This window comes from Maylandia zebra, linkage group LG15 (genome assembly GCF_041146795.1).
Source record: "Maylandia zebra isolate NMK-2024a linkage group LG15, Mzebra_GT3a, whole genome shotgun sequence".
Lineage (NCBI taxonomy): Eukaryota > Metazoa > Chordata > Actinopteri > Cichliformes > Cichlidae > Maylandia > Maylandia zebra.
This window is the reverse complement of record NC_135181.1, coordinates 11,351,628-11,375,155: the sequence shown is the minus strand read 5'-3', so window position 1 is coordinate 11,375,155 and position 23,528 is coordinate 11,351,628. Positions and strand designations below refer to the sequence as shown.

Sequence of the window (23,528 nt, the reverse complement as noted above, 5' to 3'; positions counted from 1 at the left end):
TGGTCATAATTTGCACCTGTTCATCGAAATCCAGAGGTGTTTTTTTTATAGTATACAGACTTTAATTAGTTCAGATCTTAAGTTCAGATTTTTTACTTAGAATCTGGACTTTGATTTTAGAAATAAAAATTTTTTCCAGACTGAATTTTCAGAATTCGAACTTTAATCTCAACATTCTCACTTTTTTTCACACTTTGGACTTCATTTTTAGAATTCAGACTTTGTGTCATAATACAGGCTCTTTCTGGACTATGTTAAAAGCAAGGATAAAGTGCCAAACACCAGGCAATGCTGGACATTTTATTAGGTACACTTTGCTTTTACTGGTTTGGAAAAGTGTTTGCCTTTAGAACTTCCTTAATTATTCATGTCCTAGATTCAGCAAGATGCTGGAAACATTCCATCTTAAGAGCTTTTGGTTTTGGTCCATATTGGAATTGGCATCACACAGTTTGACCAGATTTGTCGGCTACACATTTATGACGTGAATCTCTCATTACACCGCTCATTGTCATGTTCAAGAAACTAGTCTGATGACTTGAGCTTTGTGACAGGGTGTGTAATTCTGCTGGAAGGAAACAACAGAAGATGGTTACACTGTGTTCATAAAGAGATGAACATGGTCAGCAGCAATGGTCAGGCAGGCTGTAGCATTTCAGTAATGCTCAGTTGGTACTTAGGGGTCAAAAGTGTGCCAAAAATTATCCCCACACTATTACGCCCCCACCATCAGTCTGAAACATTGATATAAAGCACGATGGATCCGTGCATTCATGTTGTTTATGCCAACACCTGATCCTACCATCCGAATGTCGCAGCAGAAATCATGACTCGTCAGACCAGGCAACAATTTCCAGTCTTTTATTGTTCAGTTTTGGGCTACAAAATATAGCCTTGGTTTCTTGTTCTCAGCTGACAGGATTGACATCCAGTGTGGTCTTCTGCTACTGTAACCCATCTGCTTCAAGTTCAGCGTGTTGTACATTCAGAGATCTTTCTCTGCATAACTTGTTTATAACCAGAGTTTGTTTTTTTTTTATTTTTGCAAGTTACTCTTTCCTTCCTGTCAACTCAGACGACTGCTGATCTTGGGTTATTGTCTAGTTTCGTCTGTCCGGCAAAATCTCACTAGATCAGCAGTTTCTGAAATATTCAGACCAGACAATCTGACACCTTTTTTCCCATTCTGATGCTCAGATTGTATTTCAGCAGGTCTGACTGTCTATGGATTTGCTGCACATCTTGGCTGATGAGTTATTTGCCTTAACAAAATAGTATACCTAACAAAATGGACATTGAGTTTAAATAATTAGAGTTCAGAGTAGGTCAGAAACTTTATTGATATTGTTTCTGTGCCTCCCATACAGTGTGCCAGGATTGAGACCGCTCATGGATGTGAACTACCTACCTTTGACAGACATGCGGATAGCCAGGACTTTCTGCTTTACTAACCTGGGTCAGGCCATGTACCTCTGCTCCCCCACTGAGATCCAGAGGATCACTTACAGTCAGGACACTTGTGAAAACCTACAGGTGAATTAGCCTTCTATATACAGCACTACTACGTGTTACTATTGCAAAACAGTTTAAAATCTCTGCATGGCTTGGAGACACACATTAGCCAACTAAGTACCTAGGCTATTTTGTTTTGGTTTGTTTATACCTATAAGAAATATTCCCGTATTAAAATTAACCTTGTCTCTATGGGTAACAGACAGGAAGAATTTTGAAATACCATAACCCTATATTCCTATTGTCATGCCAGAATGAGATTTTGAAAAACTCCCGCCAAACTCCCTCTATCTAATCAAAATTCACAAGGGGGATGCTGAGAGGATGGCAGCATAAGTTTGCAGCTCCTGGTAAAAACTCACAAATAAAAGTGCTGAAGTATTTTTAATCATTAAACTGTGGAATAAATGTCATGAACGGTGGGAGAAGGTCAAGAAGACAGGGGAGCCGGCTAGAGGAGACAGCCGGAAAACAGCATGCAAGGTGAGCATGTGGAAGGAGAAGGGGCTAGCCACCTCCACTCAGGCTTCCAGGACATCATTAAAGAAATTCACTCACTTAAGGCAAAGTTCAGAACTGATTTTGTCCCACTGAACAAAGACATTAAACAAGAAATGAAGGTAGAATTCCAGACATTAATATAAAACTGACAGAAACAATAGGTGAGGTAGCTAGCTATAAGACAAGACTCAAAGAAGCTGCAAAACACTTGGAAGAGATGGAAAGTTGGAACATGGCCACAAAAGATGCATTAATTCAGTCACTGTAACAAAACTGGCTGCCCTAGAAAAATGTATATTGTCCAGTAATGTATATTATCAATGGATCAATAGGCCTAATAGAAGGTTCTGAAGGAAACTCTGTGCTGCAGTTTGTGGAACACTTGTTGAGAGCTGAGCTCTTTCTCCCACCAGACCCTGCTCTGAATATCCAGCGGGCACACAAAGCTCTGACGCCTAAGCCTGGACCAGGAGAAACCTTTATATTGTCATACGCTCACTTACTGCCTGTGTCATAGCTAATGAACACAAAACATCAATAAATGAATGCAAGGAATGGAGTTAATCCAAAGTAGCCTAAGTAGTTTGAAACTTGTCTCACATAAGTTGCTTGGCCTGAAATAACTATGGGGAACTGAGTCATCCATGGTGAGAACTATTCTATTTATAACCGTGTCCAGATTTTACTGCAGTGTGTCTCACAAGCTAGGGACTTGTATTATTGGGGGATAGCCCTCCCTCTGGGAGGCGCTACAGGAGCCTCCGGACTAAGACCACCAGGTACCGGAACAGCTTCTTCCCCACAGCTGTCAGACTCCTGAACTCTGCCTCCTGACATCTGACCCACGTTAACTCATGGACTGAACATACACACACCCACAATGGACAACTGTACCCTCAAACACACAATAATAACATGGACTGAACCACCACTCACAACCACTAGCACTTTATGTAGCCTCTGTAGAAACTATCCACACCCTCACTTATCTTAACTGCACTACTGTATAGCTCTGTGTAAATAATCATTCTGTACATTCGATAATCTTTAATTCTACAACTGTTTACAACTTCCATAGTTCCCATTTCTGTATAGCTGTATATCTCAGATTTCTGTAAAGTTATTTATTTCATATTCTGTATAGTTTTTCATATTTATATCCTGTTCATAGCCTGTACATAGCTTGTACTCACTACAGCCTGTACATACTTATAGTTATAGAATATTCACAACATACTTCATACCGTGTACATTATAACATACCATAATAGACCCATTTCTGTAATATACTTACATATCTATACTATTGCTAATATATATTGTAATATATCTATATCACTAAAGCACTTCTGGATGGATGCAAACTGCATTTCGTTGCCCTGTACCTGTGCATGTGCAATGACAATAAAGTTGAATTCTATTCTATTCTATTCTATTCTATATGTCTAGTATATATATATCTTTATCTATATTTATACATTTTATATATGTATTTATAAAATGTGTTAATATTTCAGGAGATGCTGGGTGAACTTTTCACACCAGTGGAGACACCGGAGGCCCCCAACAGAGGGTTCTTCAAAGGCCTGTTTGGTGGCGGTGCACAGTCGCTGGACAGAGAGGAACTATGTATGCCGAATATGTATCTGATGATATACATACAGTATATTTCTGTCCTATATGTACCATCACTTCATGCTTATCTGTCTTTTCTTCCTTCGATCAGTTGGTGAAGTAACAGCTGGAAGGGCATCGCGAAGTCTGGCCCAGCACATCCCTGGCCCAGGTGGCATTGAGGGGATGAAGGGAGCTGCCTCTGGTGTGGTTGGTGATCTGGCACGTGCCCGGATAGCACTAGATGAAAGAGGCCAGAAACTGGGTGAACTGGAGGAGAGGACGGCCGCCATGATGGCCAGTGCAGACTCTTTTTCCAAACACGCCCACGAGGTGAGCAAAAGTGTCAAGAAGGACGTCGAGCTTGAAAATTCATACCCACAATTAACAGAGCGACGATGTGACATCATGAATGCTCACTGTACATTAGTGCTACTAACAAACAATAAACAATGAAATTAAATGCTTGTGACCAGTCTTGACCCTCCATAAAATATTTTACACAGCAAAGCAGTTACTGTGAAATATTACATGTAATACCTGACACTATTTAACCAGTAGAGGGCAGTATGTAACCATGAAACTTTCACTGTACTGTAACTAAGAAACTTACTCAAATTGTAGATTTCTTTCAGAATGGAAACGGTTTCTAAAATTATGTGAGGGCCCCTGTTCTTTACAGTGTTTGACTGACCAAGTAAACAAAATTCAAAATCAAAGCAAATTCATATACATTCTTACATAAAATTAACTTTATCAACAGCAAATGGAAGTGGTTTTAGAGAGAGACGTGATGGTTTTGTGGTACTGCCCGATCATTTGGACCATGTTCCCATGACTACGTGTTCTTTGTTTCCAGATGATGCTGAAGTGCAAAGACAAAAAGTGGTACCAGTTCTGATTGGTGGAAGGGGTGGAGTAGAGCTCTGTGGACACCATTGTCTGATTGACCTCCCTCATCTGGCTCATCTGGACTCACCGTGACCCCTACCCATCTGTCTGTCCCTTCATCCGTCCCTCCAAGCCTCCTTCACTGAGACACTTGGGGATTTTCTTCCCTAGCACAACGATGAAACACTGTACTTACCTCAGTCTTGGGGTGGAACTGAGGGGTAGACAGGAGAGGAAGACGACCTCAGAGGGAATAACTTAATAAATGGTGTCTTCTTTTTATGTTCTTGTCTCATTGTTTATCTCTGTTCAGCCTCTCCTCTGAGGTAGCTGACTGGCTCATGCACCTGAAGATTCTTCACTCTCATTTGCCAAAATGTTCTTTACTGTTGTCTCTACTCTGTACCCTCGTGGCCAATATTCAAACTGGCTAAAAAAAAAAAAAAAAAGACAAATGTGTAATGAAGAAGCAAAGACTTCAAAAAGTTATTAAAATGTACAAAAAAAAAAAAGTAAATACATCATTATATATACATAGATCTAATAAATGTGCAATGCTGTATCCACTTCCAAGTGACAAGTACAAAACAAAGGGATAACTCATCGGGGAGATGGAAGCGGGGCGCGAGGGCCGAAGGAGGCACCGTTGGAGAGGTATAAGAAGTGCTGCGATAGCGATGTCTCCTCTATGCAGAGGGTCGCAGGGATAACTCATTCGGAAGTACACTGGATATTTCATCATCTTGCTCAATCTCTAGACTCACCTCTGTATTTGACAAACTTTCAAATCGTTACCGTGTGTGTGGGTGCGTGCGTGAGAACGTATGTGCGTGCGTGAATTTCTTTTCTCGCCATTCCTCTATTTGTTATTTGTTGGGTTATTTGCGCCGTCTGTATTATGATCATTATTGTTAGTAGTAATATTATTGGAAAAACTCTTATTTTTCTATTGTTGTGAAAGTGGATGATATTTAATTTGTTGAAAAAGAAAATACATTTTGTGACTTTTGTCTAACAACTGAAATTAATTTCTCCTTATGAAAAGGGCTGGAATCTATAAGGAGGGCAAGGATATAAAAGGCATATTTGGGACTCAGTAACATGGTGACATCAGCTTTTTTTTTTTTTTATTATTCTAAAAGAGAGAATGTATGAGCCACACACATTTATTCCTTTACTGAAAATGTAATTTAATCACTTAGCAGATGCAATGTGAGCTGCCTCCCACTTGCTCGCTCTGTCTCCGATGTCACGAGCTCGGTGGTTTGATGAAATCAGCGTTAAATACACAAATAGCCAAGTATCAGTATTGGATTACATACATTGCAAGCATAAATCCTAACAGTAATCATACAGGTGGGATAAAAACAAGAAAATGGCTGAGTAATCTTTCAAAGGGACATATTTGAAACTTTTTTCGTGTATTTTTTTTAAAAATTTTTCTGTGTTTTGCTCACACTTGTCTGTACGTGTGATTCCTTTTAATATTTACTTACTGAGGTGGAGGAGACAGCTGTGTTTGGTGTTATCTTCATTATTATCCTGTTTCTATTTTCCATGTTTGCAGTCGAACTCAAATGTGATGTATCTGTCTGCCGGGCTTTTAACCTTTATTTGTATATAAGTAAATAGTTTGACAATCTAAGTGGAAAGTAAATGCCGAAGTTGCTCAGGCAACAAAAGAGGAGACAGGCCATATTTTTTTCTGACGCCAAAGAATTGCTTTACCTTTCCCATTGCGTTGTCCCATAGCATTTGGCCGCGAGTCTGGAAACCACACGGTACATGTGAATATGTGTTATCCAGTTTAGATATATCACCCTTGTCACTTTTCAGGGTTCAGGAAATGGAAAGTCGCAAAGGAACTCAGCCATTTATAACACGATGGATCATAAAAATCACTATCATTCCACCACACCTCAAATGATGTTTATGGTATTCATCTGTGTGAATGGGTGTATTTGTACATCTTCTCTGTCTGTATGTAAGGTTATGTTCATGTAAATGAAGTGATATGATTTATTATATTTTGTTCCGGTTGTTTACTCATTGCTGGTGATGTCCTAGTTCAGGTAAGTGTGGACAAACTCAAACCACCAATTAAGTAAAAAAGGAAAAAAAAGAGGACAAGGGTAAGATAATGTGTGATAATATGTGAGGACGACCTCTAAATTTTGGTTTAATTTAAAAGTCCTTCACTTGTCCTCTGTATTCTCTCCGTTGGTTGCGCAGCTACAGGTGTGGCCTCCTGTGTTTCCAGTAAGCATTGTGGTGTGAATGTTGGCTGGTTGGTCTATCTTTCGCCCCTAAGCTTAAAAAGAGAGACAAAACGAAGTACTTCAGGAAAAATAGCTGTTTTAGCTACAAGTCAGCCCCCCACCAATATCCGTTTGATGTCTTTCCCTTTAATCCAGCTGTTATTTCTTTGAATGTTATACTTGTTTTCCCATCTTTGAGTGATTTTGATTTTTCAGCCCATGTACTACAGTATGCAGTATTCCTACCTGATATGATCCACACTCAATAAGAGGGAGTCCTGTCTATCTGCCATATGCCATCTTCTGTCCTCGATTCAACAGTTATCAGTGGGTTGCAGTATTTTTCTCATTGTAGCCAATTTTCTTGTACAGTTTTATGCAACTTTCACATGGATGTTTATGACTTTATCTGCTGCCACAAAAATTTAGAAATTCTGTAGATAGAGATTACTGTGCAATGGAAAATAAAAGTCGAAAATGGATTTTTGTCTTCGGTTATTAAACGGTTTCTGTTTAGCAGAAAGAGGAATAAAATGTTGGAGTATCTCAACGACATGCAGGCACACTGCATATTCAGTGAAATACAGTTAGATCATGGAAAACTGGTTTCATCACAATTTTATCCCAACATTAGATGGCAGTAAATACACATGGTTGCCTCAACAAGCAATACTGAATAAATAGGAAAAATGCAAACAGTGAAAGGGCGATCCTACTAGTTATTATTAGCAGGTTTAATGTTTGACAACTTGCAAATAAAAGATTAGTTTTTACAAAAATAAATACATATATTCATCAGTGAAGCAGAAAACTGCCAAAGCTACATAGTAGTAATGAAGTTATATAGTAGTTTTCCTTGTTTATTAGTTTTTTATTTATACTCCAAGGCTCCATTTCCTCAAACATCATTGTCCTGTACTGAACACAGCAGATTCCCACATGTGCTCACTTGTGATGCAGACAAGGAGGGTTAATTTATTTATATATTCATCTTGGGGTAATGTACAGGAAGTCACCCCAAGTCTGACTTCTGTTAAATGTTTTATCTCACACGGGGAGACGTCCACTAATATTTACTGTAAATACCTTACAGTTGGCCTCTAGATAGAAACAGACCTCTTGAATCACAGATGCAATCATCCTAATCCCTACTATCTGTAAATTCATACTGTATTTACAAAGGATTACGATGTGGATCAATTACTGTGAAAATCAGAGAGGCTACCAGCTTAGCTTATGATTTCCCGTAAGAGTACAAATTTACAGACTGTATCTCTGCGTTGCCGCTTGATGCTTCCGGGCATTACAGTGGGGCAAAAAAGTATTTAGTCAGCCACCGATTGTGCAAGTTCCCCCACCTAAAATGATGACAGAGGTCAGTAATTTGCACCAGAGGTACACTTCAACTGTGAGAGACAGAATGTGAAAAAAAAAAATCCATGAATCCACATGGTAGGATTTGTAAAGAATTTATTCGTAAATCAGGGTGGAAAATAAGTATTTGGTCAATAACAAAAATACAACTCAATACTTTGTAACATAACCTTTGTTGGCAATAACAGAGGTCAAACGTTTACTATAGGTCTTTACCAGGTTTGCACACACAGTAGCTGGTATTTTGGCCCATTCCTCCATGCAGATCTTCTCGAGAGCAGTGATGTTTTGGGGCTGTCGCCGAGCAACACGGACTTTCAACTCCTGCCACAGATTTTCTATGGGGTTGAGGTCTGGAGACTGGCTAGGCCACTCCAGGACTTTCAAATGCTTCTTACGGAGCCACTCCTTTGTTGCCCGGGCGGTGTGTTTTGGATCATTGTCATGTTGGAAGACCCAGCCTCGTTTCATCTTCAAAGTTCTCACTGATGGAAGGAGGTTTTGGCTCAAAATCTCACGATACATGGCCCAATTCATTCTGTCCTTAACACGGATCAGTCGTCCTGTCCCCTTGGCAGAAAAACAGCCCCATAGCATGATGTTTCCACCCCCATGCTTCACAGTAGGTATGGTGTTCTTGGGATGCAACTCAGTATTCTTCGTCCTCCAAACACGACGAGTTGAGTTTATACCAAAAAGTTCTACTTTGGTTTCATCTGACCACATGGCATTCTCCCAATCCTCTGCTGTATCATCCATGTGCTCTCTGGCAAACTTCAGACGGGCCTGGACATGCACTGGCTTCAGCAGCGGAACACGTCTGGCACTGCGGGATTTGATTCCCTGCTGTTGTAGTGTGTTACTGATGGTGACTTTGTTACTTTGGTCCCAGCTCTCTGCAGGTCATTCACCAGGTCCCCCCGTGTGGTTCTGGGATCTTTGCTCACCGTTCTCATGATCATTTTGACCTCACGGGATGAGATCTTGCGTGGAGCCCCAGATCGAGGGAGATTATCAGTGGTCTTGTATGTCTTCCATTTTCTGATGATTGCTCCCACAGCTGATTTTTTCACACCAAGCTGCTTGCCTATTGTAGATTCACTCTTCCCAGTCTGGTGCAGGTCTACAATACTTTTCCTGGTGTCCTTCGAAAGCTCTTTGGTCTTGGCCATGGCCGAGTTTGGAGTCTGACTGTTTGAGGCTGTGGACAGGTGTCTTTTATACAGATGATGAGTTCAAACAGGTGCCATTCATACAGGTAACGAGTGGGGGACAGAAAAGCTTCTTACAGAAGACGTTACAGGTCTGTGAGAGCCAGAGATTTTCCTTGTTTGAGGTGACCAAATACTTATTTTCCACCCTGATTTACGAATAAATTCTTTACAAATCCTACCATGTGGATTCATGGATTTTTTTTTCACATTCTGTCTCTCACAGTTGAAGTGTACCTCTGGTACAAATTACTGACCTCTGTCATCATTTTAAGTGGGGGAATTTGCACAATCGGTGGCTGACTAAATACTTTTTTGCCCCACTGTATGTGTGACTAAGGTCAGGTAGCCGTAGCTGGAATTAATGTGGACAAAATAGCTCAGAGACGAAACTAGATAAATTAATTAGGTTAAAGAGTAATATAGTGATAGAATATCTTAATCTTTTGCGGCTAGAATTGGTAATAAAAGGACAAATGATTTATAAACCAACAAACAACGCTTATTGAAGTTCAGATATTGATTGCTGGCTAGAGGGATAAAGCAGACTGTGATTGAATGTTGCCTTCTTCTAGCTGATTAATGCCCAATCTAACTAAAAGCAGAGACACTATAGTTCAAATATTGGGAAAAGCAGAGTTTCCTGGAATAATAACAAATGAAGATGCACCACGGACTTATAAACAAATCCATATGTGAAATTTATAATTCCATAAAACATAAATCTCTGGAAAAGATAACTGAATGAATCTATTACTTTCTCTTGCCCTTTCTCTTCCTGTGTATTGAATAGGCTTTATGGTTCTTCCCGTCTTTGCTTAAACAGAATTATCAGACAAAGTGGTGCCATTTTATTAGGTAAGAGAGCTTGTGTTTTTCATCACAGATAAGCTTCTGTGGGTGTGAGAGGCTGACAGGTGAATTAAGGGGAGAGTGGAAGAGGGAGACAAAGAGGGAAATGTGGTAGGTAAGGAGAAAAAAAATAGTTGATTTGTTCAATTTGGCTGAAGCCATGAAGAGAAGGTCACTGGGGAGAAATGTTTGTTGTTGCGTACTGTTTGAACTACTGACTGACTGAGATATAGGGTCAGGCAATCCACAGCTAAGCATGCTGCTCAGCAGATGACATGTCCGTGAGACTGTTGCCGTGGTGACTGGTAGCGTGAATGACCTGAGCATCGCCTGCACAGCAGGGAGACTCAAAATGAGTATTTTGTTCGAAAATATCATCAAAAATGTCATCGATAAACAACCAGTTGTTTAAGGATTATTTATCAAGACTGGTTTGATCAGATAAGCGCCCCTTTTAATTGCATTAATCACAAGCTTTTGAAAGTACTTGAGAATATGAAATACTGCAATAGATATATTTTTTAAAGCTAGTTTTAGTCCAATCATGTAACAATCAGTAGGTATCATGTTCTTGAATGACTGTGCCAACAAACATGTTACATCACTCGGACAGTTAACATGTTGTTTCATTCTGTTCCAAGTTGTAGTAACATCTGTGAATAAACTACTATGTGACCTCTCAACTTTTCAGCTCTTAAGCTTTCACCTTTCAATCTTATGGCTCAACAAAGGTGACATGAACTAAACCGCTGCACTTCTTAGATCTTAACTTCTATCACAGCACAAATATGCAGCACACATACATAAATTCAGTTGCTGATACCGGTGCTTCAAGTTCGCCCAACTATAATCAGCATAAGAAAAAGACCATTTCTAGAAATGCATTCTAAACAAGCAACAAGCCTGAACAGACGTTTTGACAGAAACATTTCCTCATATACAAAGAAGTCACCTCATATGTCTTTATATTTGGCTTCCAAGGAAACAGATTTCCTTTTTATCTTTTTGAATTTGGTCTTCAGCAGTAGTTCGACAGGGTTTCTGAACCCATTTAAAAGTTGTTCTTTTGACTTTGACTGCTCTGCCTTTTCACCTATGTTCTCCCATAATCAACAGCTTAGCAAATCATCAATTTTAAAAGATATCTTTGGGCAGTTACTAGCAGTCTGTCATAAAAGCACACTATATTTTCTTAGTCCAATCTAAAAGAAAAGATTTTGAAAAGCATAACAGTATATCTTCCACCAAGAAGGCGAATCCCAAAGATCAGTTAGCCATAACCTTGACCTATCTCAGCATGGCACGCAGTGTATTTTTGAATCTTGAATCTGGAACTCGTGTTTTTAATAAATAGAGAAAAGTCCAGCGAGGACATAGGACCTGAGAGATGCAGTTGATCCATCTATTATTCACTGATACCTCATCAGGAAATCTCAATGCAAGGGTGGCTGAAAAGAAGCAACGTTTAAAGAAGGAAATGATCTCAAACACACTGCCAATGCAGTAAAAGCACTTGGATAGAAAAACACACAGTGGAACACTATGAGTCATGGATAGGCTTCCCCACATGGGAGGAACTATTGCTAATCACTGTTTTAAGGAATTAAAAGAATGCTTGACTGAGAGAGTTCAGGCTTTATTGAAGAATAAAGGTGGTCATGCCAAATATTAATTTTCTTCCTTCCATTCATTCCTACACCTATTTCCATTTTTCCTTAAAAAATTAAAGAAATAAGATGTTGGCTCAAGACTTCTGCACAGTACTGTGGAAAGATGTGGAAACAAAATGTGTTCAGTGTTTCAATGTCTTTGTTAGTAATATAGATTTGTTAGCTTTCAAGTTTTGGGGTTTCTAAATAAAAAAAAATCTTATATTTTAAACAATACCCATTGGTCAGTGATGGTGACAGAAATCCATTAAAGCAAAGCATCCCTTCCTAATTTGTTTTAGAAATTTGATATGAGAGTCAGTACTGCATTAGCAGTTCACGTCCCCATAACAGTTCTCCCTTACAGGAAATAAGTGCTGGAAGGATCATATTTGGAAAGGTAATGAGAATCGTGACTCACTTGATATTTCTAGACTGTTTTGCTGTGTGGGGGGAAAAAAGGAGAAAATGTGCTGCAGACTTCTTGTAATTATCTGTGTGATTTTTTTTAACCACTTTTCACTTTTCAGTTGCTTCCTGAAAAAAACAGCTCTTGTGATGAAGAGAGATATTTCAAGCTCGGAGTCCTTGCTTATTTAAATACATATGTTACTGTTTTGTTTCATCTGTACCGAGTTAACATGCAAGCAGAAATGTGTTAAAAAGGATCATTAGCTTCAGTCTGTCAAGCTGAGAAACATCTGTGTTCGGAGGTAAACTGAAGATCATCTTTGGGCTGGCCCTGTGTACGTGTGTGTGTCTGTGGGCTTATGTGTGCGATGTGCCTGTGTGCATGCATGAGTAAAGGGAAAGAAGGGGTGTCGTCGACACGGGTGCGGTTGAAACTCTGACCTTTTAATTTTAAAAAAGGCTCCAACTCAGTGCTTCTTTCGACAGAGTGAAGGGAGTCTGAAGGGAAGGCTCAGTGATGAAGCTGTGCAGTGTGCCACATGCTCAGCTGGGTGCTTCTGAGACAAGATTTCGGTCCCACAGGGCCACAAGACCCCGTTTTATTCATCTGTTGTCCACTTTCCTTCAGATGTAGACCAACTGTTCGAAGAAACTAAAGTAGAATAAAAGTGTAAACAGCAAGTCCTCCTCTTTTAAACCATCTCCAGAGAGGCAAACATGCAAAAGGCAAAGTTATGGAATGCACACCAAAACGAAATGGCCACCATCCAAAACCTCAGCCTGCGTGACCAATTTGTGTTTGCTGTAATATTTAGTTTTAAAATACCGCAGCTCTATTAAGCAGAAATGAGTGATTTATGTGTGTGCATGATTCAAACAAGCACTGAAGTGAGGTTTAATCAATTTACTTCTCTGAGTCACGAAAAAAGGATCAAATGCTTGTTCCTAGAAAGCAGAAAACGGTTATCTCTTGTTTTCCAAAAACATTCCTACACTGCTACAGTTCGTGTAATTAGTGCCGTTATTTCATATCCCACAAGTAATTAAACAGAGGTCCAAGTTTCCCTTTTGTGGCTTTTTGTTCAAGGATTCTTTTTGTGAATATGTGAAATCCTCGAACATTTCACTTATCAGAAAATGTAATGCTGTTTAGAAACATGTGGCTTGGCTTCTCCTGGAGCGGATCCATTTGAATATGCAGGGCATGCTGTTTTCCTGCATAAAGGGAATGAAACTTTAATAGCTGGTTTGAAAGCAGCTGAGCTGCTGCAGTGGCTAGCACCAGATCATTTCACTACATGCCAGTTCCATGTTAGTTCAGCAGTTAACCCATAACTGCATTCAAGGGAGTTTCCAAAGTTTCCTCCTAATTAAAAATATAGTAAAATTTTAGGGCTTCATTTTAATTATCTTCGAATGAGGATTAATTAAAAAAAGAAAACATTCGGGAAATCATACACATGCCTGATGTGCTTCAATGCCCACACATTTTTTTCCTCCACAAACTAATGGGCACTCAGGTGAGACGCACTCAGCCCTGGACCATCTGGCAACCACTTTCATGTGTCCTGGTTACAAAAACAGATTCATTAAAGGTTCCATATTGCAGAGAATGACATTTTCATTTTTTCCTTTTGATCATAAAGCCTTAAGTGTTATATAAATATTGTGAAAGCACAAAATGCATGCAGCCCATATTCACAAACTATGACTCTAGACGTGAAACATTGGAAACAATGGACTTTTAGAAGGAATCCAAAGTGGCCAGAGAGAACTCACACAAACCCCACACAGATAGACCCCAACCGAGTCGTGGGTGGGATCAAACATGGGACCTCCTTGCTGTGTGTGCTTATCATCACGTTTACAATTTTATTTGTATAGTGCCAAATCACAATCACAGTTGCCTCAAGGCGCTTTATATCTTAAAGCATGGATTTCAAACTCCAGGCCTCAAGGGCCGGTGTCCTGCAGGTTTTAGACGTGTCCTTGATCCAATAGGCTGATTTAAATGGCTAAATTACCTCCTCAACATGCCTTGAAGTTCTCCAGAGGCCTGGTAATGAACTAATCATTTGATTCAGGTGTGTTGACACAGGGTGATATCTAAAACCTGCAGGACACCGGCCCTTGAGGCCTGGAGTTGGACGCTCCTGTCGTAAGGTGAAGGCCCTACATCAGGGGTGGGCAATCTCAGTCCACCATGGGGCGATCGTGGCTCAAGAGTTGGGAGTTCGCCTTGTAATCGGAAGGTTGCTGGTTCGAGCCCCGGCTTGGACAGTCTCGGTCGTTGTGTCCTTGGGCAAGACACTTCACCCGTTGCCTACTGGTGGTGGTCAGAGGGCCCGGTGGCGCCAGTGTCCGGCAGCCTCGCCTCTGTCAGTGCGCCCCAGGGTGGCTGTGGCTATAATGTAGCTTGCCACAACCAGTGTGTGAATGGGTGGATGACTGGATATGTAAAGCGCTTTGGGGTCCTTAGGGACTAGTAAAGCGCTATATAAATACAGGCCATTTACCATTTACACGAGGGCCGGTGTCCCTGCAGGTTTTAGATGTGTCCTCGAACCAACACAGCTGATTTAAATGGCTAAATTAGCTCCTCAACATGTCCCGAAGTTCTCCAGAGGCCTGGTAACGAACTAATCATGTGATTCAGGTGTGTTGACCCAAGGTGAGATCTAAAACCTGCAGGGACACCGGCCCTCGTGGACTGAGATTGCCCACCCCTGCACTACATACAATTCCTGTGTTTGCTTTGTAACATTTTAGTTTCTACCTTTCCCCTGTCACAAAGTACTTCCTTGTCTGTGTCTGTCTCTATTGTTGTGTGCATTCTGTGAGCCTTTCCTCATTTCTCATCTGTGCCACCTCCTTCACCTCCTCCGTTCTCTGCCTTCCTGCCAGATGGAAAACTTGATCTCACTGTGCCATCTTGAAGGTCTCAATTTCTAAAATGCATCTCGGCAGAGAGGAGAAAGGAGGCTTCCCGGAGGAGGTATTAGTGTGGATGCACAGGTGTATCCTTTACAAGAATCTTTAAAAAAAGACTGGAATATAGACACCAACACGATAAGGGAAGAGGACTCCAAATAAATGTTGTTTTTGTTCTCTAGATTGACCAACTACACAGTCAAACCTTCTCCCCTTCGCCCGTTGTCTTTGTGTGTTTATTAAAAGAGTTCATTCTGATCACATTATATGTTGTGGTGAAAATAAATGTGTTCCTGTGAGTGCTATAATGCTTATTTCACAGAGCTTATTAAATACAGCACTGGGTTATAACAACAACAAAAATCAGATGCTTCAGATGTGCCACATATCATATTTAAAGACACTGCTTTAGAATGATGTCTCCTAAGCAATGATGTCATTTTGTTAAGGGCCTGTCGCCTCATTGTGTCTCTACTTCACGTTGGAAGGACTAACGTGCATGCAGAGAGTGCTCAAACTGAAAAATTAGAATGCTTAGGTCAGTCTGTCTTTTTAGCAATTCTGTTACTCTGTTGAATCACTTTATTGATTGTCCGATCTGCTATCATTAATTTCACCCCACGTTGTTCCCAAATTAGTTTTTCCAGCTCTATCTTTCTCTTTATCAGCTGTCAGTTGACCTGCTTTCCAATGTCCCATTAAATCTTCTTGTTTTCCCATTCAGTAAAGTTCATCTTTGTTTGCTTTACCTTCTTTTGAAAGAAAAATGAAGCAGAAATTTAAGAACATTTGCCTCGTCTAGGATCCTAATCATAATCACACCCTGCAACACTCACACGTTGCTTTGTGCAGAACCTTAGCCAGGTGTCGTATGATTGTTCCATGATAGGAGATTTTTAAAAATATCAGCTATACAATGAAGCCAATCACCAACTGGGAGGGAAACCTTTGATTGCTGCAATTTGTCTGGCCAAATATGGGGTGTTCCAAATCTGGATGGTAACTTACTGTTTGGGCATCCTGTGGCCTTTGAGGTCGGGAAGAGCTGCAATTAGTGCAGCCCACGCTTCTTTTAGTGCAAGCAATCATTTAGAGCAGCATGACGTGTTCCCTGACTGTCATGCTGACACTTTCCTTCCCAGAGGTACGGTCCTGAGGTGAAAGTGAGACAACTGGAAAGCTGTCTGTGTAGCTTGCTTAGCGGATTCTTTGTCATGGGTTTTTGGAAATAATATATATATATTATTACTGAGTCAAGTTGTGTGACTCAGTATAAATCCACAGGAAGAGCTGGTGGTGAACTGAAACAGACCACTTGAGAGTGGCTCGCAAGTTTGGAGCTTAAAAAAGTTGACTTGTACAAAAAAAGGTTACCTCTGTGGAAAGTATTAGTGTTGGTATAGTATTTATTTTTTTACCTGGGTGCCAGAGTATGACCAGTTTGACTGACAAACATCCCAAAACAGGTAGCTGCAGTCAGTATGTGTATGCTGGGCTTCACACCTGCTGCGTGGAATCACTTAAGTGGACCATTCCACCAGGCTTGTGCTGTCGTTGATGCACGGAGCATTTTATTGGACATAGGAAACCATATTATTTGTCAGCTGTCTGTAGCCGAGGAGTCAAGAATTATATGCTTCAGTTTTGGTGTAGTGTTTTATTTGAATGTCACTTACCACTAATTAGTAGACATCTGTGTCTATATGTTGTACTTGTACTGTCTATGGATGGAGCTCTGGCTAAAAGAAATACCCAAAACAGCAGATGCCAAAAAAGCTAAGTTGAGGCTTCAGATTGTAGAGCCCAAATCCAGCGGTTGACATCACGGTAGCTAGGTCCATATTTTATACTGTCTGCTATCCTCACAGAGCCACATGTTAAATGATCTACCTTTAAAACAGAAATAAGGATGTGCACAGCCATTTAAACAGCTTAAAAAAAGGTTTATAAAGGTTAAGGTCAATATTCCCACTTGTCCAGGATAAATGATCAAATTAATAATTTTGGATTATTAAGTTTTAGGCCACGTTAAGTGACAGGAGGTCCTAAATAGTGTCATGAAGTGAAGAGGTGAGTGTGAACCTGGAATGCAGGAATGGATGTAGTGAACAAAAAGCAAACTGTTTGTTTGGCCGACAAGTAAATACAAAGATACAGAGAATATAAAAGGGAACTGACAAACTAAACCTATAAACAATATAACACTTAGAACCAGCAACACAAGCCGATGACGACAAACACTCTGACAAAAGAATAAAGGGCGACTCAGGCAGGTGATTGGGGGAAGTGGAAGCACATGGGGACACAGCTGAAATGAATACACCTAATAACTCAAGAGGATGCAAAACTGAACATGATGCACACAGGACAAGTGAGTATCACAATAAAGCAGGGAACAGAGACTGAGACATACAAACTTGACAAGGACAAAGGTAGAATAAACACATACATGAGCAACTAGAGAGACACAGAAACACAACTGGGGAACAGACCTGGGGCCTGTTCTTCGTACGTCGCTTACTACATCCAAGATCAAATGACACATCCAAGACCAAACCATCGCGCTAACCGTGAGCTCGCTAATCCGGTTCCCCGAACACACCTGCTGTTGACGATTAGTACAGCTGGACGCAGTAATGTGACATCACTGGGTGTCGTAAAAGGGGCTATGCATCGATAGTAGAAACAGTGATCAGCAACCCGCTGATTGGTCGGCGAAAATGTCGAAGGGGCGTGTTCGGTATTTTCCGGCAGCAGAGCAAGAACTCATGAGTGAGGGATTTCAGGAGTTTCAGAGTTTAATTAAAACGCAAGAGAACACTGCAAAGGCTGCAAAAGCAAGGAGAGAGGGCTGGCAGAAAGTTGCTGACAAATCAAACTCGTAGGTAATTTAATAATAATAATAATAATGGATTGGGTTTATATAGCGCTTTCCAAGGCACCCAAAGTGCTTTACGATACCACTATTCATTCACTCCCACATTCACACACTGGTGGAGGCAGCTACGGTTGTAGCCAGGCTGCCATATCGCGCCATCGGCCCCTCTGGCCAACACCAGTAGGCGGTAGGGTAGATCTATCATATGACACTATATTGTCCAATATCATATGGCATTATATTATATTATAATATGTTATATTATATCCCCTTTCACATTAGAGCCACAACAGGACCCACAAGAACATGGGAACAAGTAAAAGTGGAATACAGGAGTATTCTACAGAATGGTAATATTTATCTCTTAGATTGCTTTTCGTCTCTTGGCAAGGTAATACTGGCCTGTAATACTCTGTTAGTTTGTTCATAACAGCAACCAAGAAAAGGGCAGAGGAAAAAAAGACAGGTGTGGTCCTGCACCCCCTCGTCAACAAGTTGGTTAAGTAAATAATACCCTCACGGGAATATCGATATCTCTCTATGAGCACACTGTCGCGCTGAGCTAAAGGATCCTGTCTATCCCGCAATATACGCTGAATTCTGAGGACTCTCCTTATCAATCTTGCACCTTCCGCAATGGGTTGGTCGCGTATACGGACAGGACATGGCTGCGACAGACTTCCCAAATCCACCTTCGCTTTTATAGCCGTGGTCTCTCATCTTGATTACACGAAGTAATTTACAATTACTACTCTGAAATATGAATTACATCTGTAATAATCACATACATGTAATAGAATGTTAATAGTACATTTCCCTTTTTTAGGAAATGACCTGTATGTATCTGTGTGACATCAATAAAAGGATCAAGTGCTGCATTATCTTTAGTTACATTGATAATATTTATTTATGGTGAAACAGTGGAAAAATATCGCTGTTGCTTTCGTATAAATGAAGCGGACATACCTGCGTGGCCGCGATCTAATCCTGTTTACATAAAGTAAACCTGCTCCCGAGCAGGTTTACGCTTACGGCTCTGTTGCTATGACAGCAAGTCCCGGATGAGCTTCGGGGAACCGAACGATCCAGGATCATGCAAAATCGTCAACAATCTAATCCAGCTAACTTACTTAGCGAGGTACGAAGAACAGGCCCCTGGATGACACAGAGAACAAACAATCCAAACCACTATCAGGAAATTGTAAGACTTCAAACATAAATTCTCACAAAAACTAAGGATACTCTTATCTAAGAATAAGGAGTTGCAGCATGGGTCGAAAATCAAGCACCATGACAAATACTCACAGGTATCTGATAGGTGTCACCAGAGCTAGTTCCCAAACTAAACATCTTTGATATTTGAGGTGTTTGTGTTTTTGGCATATTCAACATCTGCAAAACAACGTGGCTTGTGTGTGCAATTTGTGTGCTTGATTTTACTAATCTTACTGGGCTGCCCAAGAAGACTTTAAAAAATAGTCTTATTTACTCTTCAAATTACTATTTAAAGAGCTGCCTTGCTGCAATTACGTCCAGTTAAGGGATATTGTAACATTAGCTGCGTCTCTCAATCACACTGAATATGCTTGGAAACAAAATAAATGAACAAAAAATTAAGTGACATAATCGTGTTTCATTTGAACATTTTAATATGTTATATTTATCTTACACATGATTTTCTTAAAATGTATGATAATAATAAGCTCCAGGATGGACCCTGTGGTTAGACTTCTTTAACGAACACCAACTGTCATCCTTTAATGTGGAATCGCTGTTGTTTGTACACAGAGAGTCTTTCTACTTCTATCTGCTTGAGTAGCACACAGGGTCTAATTAACATGTCTGGTCAGTAAATTGCCTTGTTCTCCCACCACAGCAGTGATTTAAAAAGCAAAAAAAAAGAAAAGCCAGAATGAACCGACTCAGCTGCTCAGCATACTGGCTGCACAAACAAGGAAGATGGTCTCGAGCATAAAAGCACTCCATAAAACACAAACCACTAAATACACAGCTAAGTCCCGTTTCCTCGTTTAATTTTCCTTTGTGTCATTTAAGATTACACAAGATAATCATTTAATGTGCAGTTTAAGAAAACGAGGTGCTATGCACAACAGATTAGCAGTTTGTGGCGATGGATGCGTGCATGTGTCTCTGGCAAAGGGTATTCCCACCACTGGAATTTTCACAAAATTAGGCACCTCATTTTGGAATTTTTAAATGACTGCCTGGCAGCTGCTGGTGTTTCCAAGGCAACTGTGTGAATCTGAATGGTCGCTGTCAGCGAGGAAAATTGAGTGCTGCCACAGGGATACGTTTTACCCTGTGAGAGTTTACGTTAAATGTGGGTCAATCATAAGCTTCTATTAAGTCTTCACCCTGGTGAGGCATATTAATTTGAATTTTGCTTGCCTCGTCTGTATTCCATTAAGAGTCGTGCGCTGCGTGCTGGTTTGAGATGCAGTGTAACATGTGATGAATGTGTGGCAGTTTGAAGCAAGGGAGAAATAAAGATCTTTCACTGCTTGCGGGCTAATGGAAGCAGATGTCATCCTGCACTTTGCTTGCCTTTTGAGTTCTATTGTTGTTATTATTATTTTGATCAGGCAGCTCATTTAACGAGGATTTTTATGGGATATACAAGGAATGAACAGTAATTAAGTAAAAAAAATGACAATAGTTTGTATTAAAGCATCCTTCCAGAACATGCAAATATGGATTTTATTCAAAATTGTTAGTGCTTTATTTATAGCTGTAGTGTGACAGCAGTGTGAATTTATCTCATCTTAAAATTAAACAGTACAAAGCATCAGATTATAAGACTTATAGGTTTAAAATTCCAATTAGCTATAGGTTTGGCTAATTTACTACCCAAACTGTCATTCAGATTATCAGCCCGGAGCACGAAGTCACACTTCTGTGACTGGCTGTTTTTCAATTTGTGTGTGCTCAAATGATCTAAGCTACTGATTCATTTATATGGTTAGGTTCAAATATAGTATAACTTTCACCAAAACATATTCAAGTTACTTTTAAATAATGAACATGGGTTTAAAGTACAAGTTCTGGGCAAAGTGAGGTAAGTTTTGAGGAACTGAGCTTGATTACTTAGGAAATCAAGCCCACTGAAGAAATTAGGCAAGCATGTGATTATTCAAGTCCAGCATAAAGCATAGACTTCATCAAAGACCCTATAAAGGTCCAAAACAGGCTAGACAACTTCTTGGACAGCTCATGGACAGATGAATGTCATATCGATCTGCTCCTGAATTCCGGAAAGAAAATGTGGAAAGGGTTCACAGGTGCTGATCAAAAGCAAATCTCATCTGTAACCTAGTTGGTGTCAATGGTGCTGGTTTAAAAGTGTTTAATGATTATGTGACAGAAGCAGCTGGGTTTATAAAATGATGGTTTCAGCTCAGATTCAGCCAAAGTTGAATAAAGAGGGCTTCACAGTGCAGATGGCCAGTGACCCAAAATATACTGCAAAATCAAGTCAGGAACTGTTTTTTTTTCTTCTAACTTAATCAAGCTTTATTTCACTTGTTGAAGACCAAATTAAAGTTGGAAAGAGCAGGGCAGCTGCAGTCAAGCCTTGGTTCGGCTTCACAGCGCAGGAAATGTATTGTTTACAATGCCTGTGAGCCCCAGATTTTAATCAGTCGCTGTATTCAAAGGATTAAAAGTGAGCATTTTATTTATTAGTATGCTAATTAATGCAGTTTGAACCTCTGAAAATGTGCATAAAATATATATAATTCCTAAATGCAATTCCCCCTAATCATGTATTTTTGTTCAACCTGTTGATTTAACGCTGAACGCCTGTGCTTCTGTTGTGCATTGAATGGTTTGCTTCATCAATTGTGGTCACGTACAGAAGCCTTGGGTAATATCTCTCATAGAATAAACTACTCTGTAAAGTACAGACAGGCTTCTCGCTCTGTAAAAAAGCCACTTATGTGATGTTTGCAATAAGCAATATTCAGCTGTAATGCCCTGTCTTTAACCAGAGATGGCGAACCAATAACTAACAGTGCCATTTGTTTTATAGTTGTGCCATTATTATCATATCTCTGTGAGAAGTATTGTCAAATAAAGCGAGTGCTGATTCACAGCGTTTTGGCAAATGCATTAAAGTATACTGAGATAAGTTATCAGACTGACGTTCTCATCCAACTTTTAGTGAAATTTGGCCCACTTGTCTTGACTTTGCACTTGCATTTGGCTTTATAGTCTTTTTTTTTTCTATTCGAACATCTCACTGCTCCTCAGCCCAATCAGCAAAGACAACAAATCCTAGACAAATGGAGGGTAGAATAGGGTGACTCTTTGCCCGATGCATGAAACCTAGAGTCCTGTGGAGGAGAGGACAGAAACTAGTGTGACACTAATTGACATAATGACTCTATCACACACTTGATATGGACCATGAGTACATAACAGCTGCTAGAATTACTTATCGTGCAGCTGCATATGTAACAAGTAACTAGAAATGTGCACGTACACTGAGGTTTCTTTCAAATTTTTCTCTTGGGGGAGCATGCCAGCAGATTCACTTGCTGTGGTTTCACGTCAACACAATAGTATGACCCTTTATTTATTTATTTTAATACCCCCTTTTTTGCATCCCTGCTCAATGAGCATGGCTGTATGCCATTAACTGTAAATTGGGTCGGGCATATGTACCAGCTCTTAGACACAATATTTACTGTCTCATAATTTGCATCTAAATGCATGTTGTTGTTGTTTTTTATTATTATTGTAGTAGCATATAGTAGGGCATTGTTCATGGAATGCATAATTTCATCTAGAAATAAAAATGCTTACCACTCATCCAGAAAGCACAATTGTATATTGTATCATTCTTAAGCCACAGAGAAAGGCCTCAATAAATGAAAAACACTGAGGGGAAAAACACAATTGTAAGAATTAAAAAAAACAAAACAAAAACCAAGAAGCTTGTTTTGCTGTTGAGATGTTGCCATCCTGTTTTGTGTATTGAATATGTGCAGGATTTGTTCACTTATGCATGTCCTAAAACTTAGTATGTGTAGAAACATTTGCATGTGTCACAGATGCACAAGTCTGCAACTATCATCCTACACATTGGTCTGTGAACTAGGGTTATTAGTGCAGTAGAAACTGTCTGCATCCCAAACACGATTACTACCAGATTTCAACTGAAACGTAACTTTGGAAATATTAATTAAAATGAAATTCAAGGAATTTAAAGTCACTTAAAATCTATATTTAATTGAAAATTCCACATAAACACAATTCACAGCTGCACTGGGGAATTTGGAGCCTATCCCAGCTGTCATATGTCAAGAGGCAGGGTACACTAGCAGGTAAATATTAATGAATTCCCCAACTTTTTGGAAGCGGGTTTGCTCATCTCAAGCCTTTGAGTTTATTGATCATTGCAAGTTAAACTTTATGGTTACATGCA

The 23,528-nt window shown here is 39.9% G+C and overlaps 1 protein-coding gene across 4 annotated transcripts in view; it reads left to right on the top strand.

The window, feature by feature from the left end:
- stxbp5a (syntaxin binding protein 5a (tomosyn)) overlaps window positions 1-7,258 on the top strand; it is a 103,947-nt gene extending 96,689 nt beyond the window's left edge. For all 4 annotated transcript variants that reach the window (XM_076873873.1, XM_076873872.1, XM_076873871.1 and 1 more), the window contains 4 exons: window positions 1,368-1,533; window positions 3,531-3,642; window positions 3,740-3,960; window positions 4,487-7,258. In XM_076873873.1, coding sequence (XP_076729988.1) covers window positions 1,368-1,533; window positions 3,531-3,642; window positions 3,740-3,960; window positions 4,487-4,528 — 541 coding nt within the window. In that variant the 3' untranslated portion in view covers window positions 4,529-7,258. The remainder of the gene's footprint in view (window positions 1-1,367; window positions 1,534-3,530; window positions 3,643-3,739; window positions 3,961-4,486) is intronic.
- The last annotated feature ends 16,270 nt before the right edge of the window (window positions 7,259-23,528 follow it).